At 41.2% G+C, this 5,104-nt stretch overlaps 1 protein-coding gene across 1 annotated transcript; it reads left to right on the top strand.

Annotated features, from left to right (window-relative positions):
- The first annotated feature begins 2,479 nt into the window (after positions 1-2,479).
- Positions 2,480-3,889, top strand: LOC8031873. Its single transcript, XM_040221257.1, has 2 exons — positions 2,480-2,537; positions 3,538-3,889. The coding sequence occupies exons 1-2, from the start codon at positions 2,480-2,482 to the stop codon at positions 3,795-3,797; spliced, it is 318 nt and encodes a 105-aa protein (XP_040077191.1). The 3' UTR covers positions 3,798-3,889.
- The last annotated feature ends 1,215 nt before the right edge of the window (positions 3,890-5,104 follow it).

Raw genomic sequence — 5,104 nt, 5'->3', positions numbered from 1 at the left:
CGTTTTCATGAATACGACTTAGTCGTATTGACTACAGCTGCTGCGTCCAATGACCTATACGGATTAATCGTTTAATTAATCAAATAAAGGATGGTGATTAATCGCGTTAAAATTTTAATCGACACCTACCCCCAATATTTAATGGAACTTTGCGGGGAAAAGCGGTTATTAAGATTTGCTGGCGGACATTAAGGCTACAATTTTAGAGAAGTGGCCATTTGCTTATGATGGCACGAAGTGAAAACAGGAATAACGATGTGCCCTTACGTGGACCTGATTGCCGAACAGAAAGCTGAATGGCATAAAACAATTTTTTCCGTGCTTTTATTGGCCTTGTAGCTTGCCGGCTTAATGATTCTTCAACCCTTAGCACGATAGCGCCCGGCCGTAAGTAGGCCTAATGGTTGCTTAATGTGCTTGTCACGTTCGCATACTCTGGACGTCAATGAGACGCAGTCAATAAATCTCAATCAACGCTAGCCTAGTTGTAAAGTCAACTTTCTAGTCAACTGGCTTCGACACAGACTTGTGTTCCAGAGGGGCGCTGTTGGAAAACACTGGAATGGTGATAATGTAGTGATTGCGCAGGCGAGCTGGTGGATGTTAACCATTTTGTTCTTAGCCCGAGACTGAGGCAGGAAAAGAGGAAAGTTTCGAAGTAGAAGAAAAATGAACAGTCGAGGACACGTCTCTAACACAGCTCAGAGCTGTGTTAGAGCTGTGTTAGAGACGTGTCCTCGACTGTTCATTTTTCTTCTACTTCGAAACTTTCCTCTTTTCCTGCCTCAGTCTCGGGCTAAGAACAAAATGACTGGAATGGTGCTGAATTTGACTTCATAGCACGAGTGACTGGGCCCGGACGTTATTATTAAACACATGCATATGGTAGTGAATTTACACTCGTGCCGATCATTTTTTCAAACAGAACCTCCCTTACTTCACCCCCCTCCCCCTTGCACGACGTCAGAATATCACGTAGCTGTAGCTTGGGAGAATAAACAGAAAAGCTTGCACAAACAAGCGCTACAGAGTACAGCGTTTTCCAATGCCCATCCTCAATCCGGCAAATACCTCACGGTTGCCACATTTCGTAATGCAACGCTCTTGCTCACCGCTGCTAGTAAACCAGCCGCAGCCGTGGGGGTGTGGGCGAGTCAAGATCAAAATATATTTTCTCATTATACCGCAAATACTTCCTCGAAATATCAAACGGAGGTCCTCATGAGAGGGTATTAGAGAAACTCATGCTTAACGCGTTACTGGATTGAACATCGTAGAGACGTTCTTTTTGTTACATCTGGTGGCTCTTAATGCATTCTCGAGAGATATGGTACATTTGCTTATCTCAATTATTTTTACACTGGGTGCTTAACAAAAGCTTCATGGAAACTATGAATTCTTTAAGTGAGCACCGGCAGCACAAAATCTTAATTGTTATAAACGACAAAAATTTAGCTTAGAATCATGCAATAAATTTTCTGAATACACATTAATTAAGCATAATGTACTTGCCTGCATAATATACTATAGAACCGAATTATTATAAAACAGCCAACATTCTTGAGCCAACACATTAAGCTTAATAATATTAAATAATCAATCAAATTCACATTAAAAACATTTACTTCGCGAAATTATTTGATTTATGCGCTTCTTCTTTCTAAAATAACATATTCAGATGAGAAATCCGAGATAAATTAACGTAAAGGGGTGAGTGAAAAAATTGCGAAAATTAAGGAAGTGCACGAAGTGGCGGCAAGACATCTCAAGAATGTCTCGTTCTGAGTTCGTATTTTCGTATCAATGCGCCGCAAATTTTTGAATGTAAAGAAATTGCTTTGGTTTGCTGAGACTCAATATCAATTGGCCGATTTGTGAAGCCGCAAGAAACGCTAACGCAAGATTGTCGTTTAGATTATTTTTATTTTCGTACTTTGCGGCTTGAAACATTTGCAGAACAACAGTGAAAACACCTGTCAGACGGTTCATTGACACGCGTAAAATATAATAACGCCGCAATTTTTGCGAAATTTTATTATGTATAGAAATATTTGAGTTAATAAAAATGTGTCAAGATATTCACTTTGTTTTGTTTTTTTAATTTTTCAAGGCCCCAAATAACCACATGAACTAAACGCTGGATGTCAGTTGATCAAATTATATGAATTATCTCAGTGTTGGGGAGAATGAAAATATTATCAAGACATGTATATAATGATTATCTCCGGCCCCAGCTTACCATACATGATGCACTCATCCAAGTAATTAGACTGGTCTAATGCGAACGCGGAAATTTTTCCGCTGCACCTGAATTCGCTTCTCCTTATTCTGCGTGTTTATATTGTTTGAACTCGTAATATTTGACGTTGCAAGAAAGGTTGTTGACACGCCAAAGAAATTCCTGCTCAAAGTATAAAAGCCGCTTGCAATCTTCTGCATCGCATCAGCACAAGGTTCGCCACGACGAAGAAATTAAGGTATGAAGATATTTATCCTTGTCCTGTTGGCTGCAGTTCTTTTCTACGTGGAGAGCGCTGGTAAGGCCATTACATTTTATTGTAGTCTGTTTACTCTAAATCCCAGTCTGTATACAGATCACTGCACTAGCATCTTGCTTTCGATAAGACGTCGGCATTCGGTGAGCACGTGCATACAAAGCACGACTGAAGGCATCGAACGCGTGCTGGATGCGGAGCTTAAGCCGGTTTTATGTTGGAGCAGACTAAAAATATCTTAACCGTCACGTGTTTTCATGTTACTCATGGACGCTGGGTGGACGCAAACATATTGGTTGGTATACATATCTTTGGGAAAACAGCAATAGGTGTAGGTAAGATAAAACCATAAAAATTTTAATGTTTTCATTGAACATCGTAGGCACAAGCATAATTTTCTTATTCTAAATCACTTCCTTTGTTTGCGTGCTCATATACGATGTTGCAGGAAGACGCTTGTTGGAGTGCGCGCACGACAACAGCTCATGTAAGGTTAGGCCCGCACTGCTTTATGCCCTAGATTGCTATTTCATTACTGTTTTGAGTCCTTGCACATTCAATCTAGCGCACAAAACATGGGATATAGCTTGCGTTAGAAGATGGATGGCACACGCATTGCCTTCCCGGTTGTTTTTTGGTACAATATACGGGGCATCATGAGACTTTCTGCTATATAAGCGCCTCTAGAAGAAATATTTAAGAACAATTTAAAAGCGGACATGTTGCCATACCACATTTAGCAAAATATGATGGTGACCGTGCGGTACATAGGCACAACGAAATTATCACTGTGTCAGGCTTATGCGTTATTTTGTTCTCTGCCCAGTTGTTATTCCTCCATTTATTTATCCCCTCCTTCGCGTGTTCCGAATATGATCCGACATCATTACCTGAAAAACCTCTGAAGGTACTCGCTTATAGCGGCCGCAGTAAGGAGCCCTGATGAAACATAGCAATATTTTAACATAACCGCTCATATATTTGCTATTCTATGGTTATATAGAGCAAGAAAGATATGCAACTTATACCTTTCTTTTTTCAGACACAACGGTTTGTCGGCCTGGTGAACATCCCAAAGCATGCAATAATTGGGGCGAGCGGAACACTTCGTGTGATGAAAGTACTTGCTATAGTCCAATACCCCCAACCTGCCAAGAATGCAAGTGCTACGTAGAGGATGATGATTATTGTGAAGTACAATGTGTCTGTGACGGCGACACCTTCCGGCTACCCGACGGTACATGCCGAGACCCTTCTGAGTGTCCAGAAGGCTCTCCTGGACTCAAGTATGTACCGGAATAAACAAAATAAATAACACCTCCACGTCCAGTACGCCGCAGATCATTTCACGAAATCGTGTTGTTGCTTGTACGCAAAACGAATAATTCGTGCAAAATAAATCAATAGCTCAACTCAATGTTTCATTGCTTACCGTTATTAAATTGTGTGCGATATTCGGACAGCAAACATAAATTTTTTTAGAAAAAAAGCTAGTGTCGTACTTTTTATATATCATTTTTACAGATTTTTTTTAAGGGTAACTGACACTCTCCAAGATACTTTGTTTTATTTTTGGCCAGACGCTTCAATATTGTGCCAGAAGACGACCCGATCACTATTTTGCTGCATCGTTACGTGTATTATTAATAAAGTTAAAAAAAAAAACAGAAAAACAGTAGAAAAAGACATCACTACTTTAAATCGAAACGGAAACCGGACCGGGGAGGAAAAACAAATGTACAGGAGGAGAGAGAGTTACCGGAAGTCAATTGGCTAAACCCGACCGAATTTTCTTCTATTCTTTCCCCTTCGTTTGTCCGACCGTGCCAAGCAGTCAAAAAACGCGCACGTTCTACGTCGCACAAAAATAGCCTTCAAAAGTCCAGCCTTTCGTGTTTGACATTTACGCGTCTTTCAAGCACTTGACAATTCGTGTTCCTAGCACGAGCGATGTCTACAGCCAGGACAGGAGGCGACGACTCGGTGACGTCTTCGTGCGAACCAGCCTGGCGGTCGGGCCGTACGGAATAAATCCTAAATTGTTTTGATCGGTAAAACTAGACAGATTCGCCGGTGCCTCAAACAACGGTTCTAAAGTAGAGGTCCCACGTCCGTCGTCCACACTCAACGCTTAGTCCGCTTCGTTGAGCTGCCCAGACCGAGACTCCCGCGATACAACGCCATGTTGAGAATGGGCCTTTTCCGCAAATGTTTGGTGCCATCTATCGGGAAGGAGGAGAAACGTTTTCGATGGCCTGCCTTGCATCCGGTTCTGCCCGCTCCAAGTTAGTCAACTGTCTGAACGCGATCGAAAAAAAAAAAAAAAATCAGCGTTTGTTCTTGGTCTATATAACGCCATCAACTAGCTTACAATTATTTTCAATGAATGCGTTATCTAGGAACGACTTCATCCATTTTACGGAATGAATGGACGACAGACTTCGGTGTGGCGGCCGTGACGACCTTCGGCACGATTGAAGCTCTTTTCGATCAATGAGAAAGTACAAAGCATTATTTTAAATTAGATTTCATTTTGTATGCCGTATAGGCAGTAAATTTAGAAAATATTTGAGACCAAGTTACAGTTAGAACGAACTTTTTTAATAGCG

Source organism: Ixodes scapularis, unplaced genomic scaffold, assembly GCF_016920785.2.
Source record: "Ixodes scapularis isolate PalLabHiFi unplaced genomic scaffold, ASM1692078v2 ptg000460l_1___fragment_4___debris__unscaffolded, whole genome shotgun sequence".
Taxonomy (NCBI): Eukaryota; Metazoa; Arthropoda; class Arachnida; order Ixodida; family Ixodidae; genus Ixodes; species Ixodes scapularis.
The sequence above is the reverse complement of the archived record's forward strand: the minus strand, read 5'-3'. Positions and strand labels throughout refer to the sequence as shown.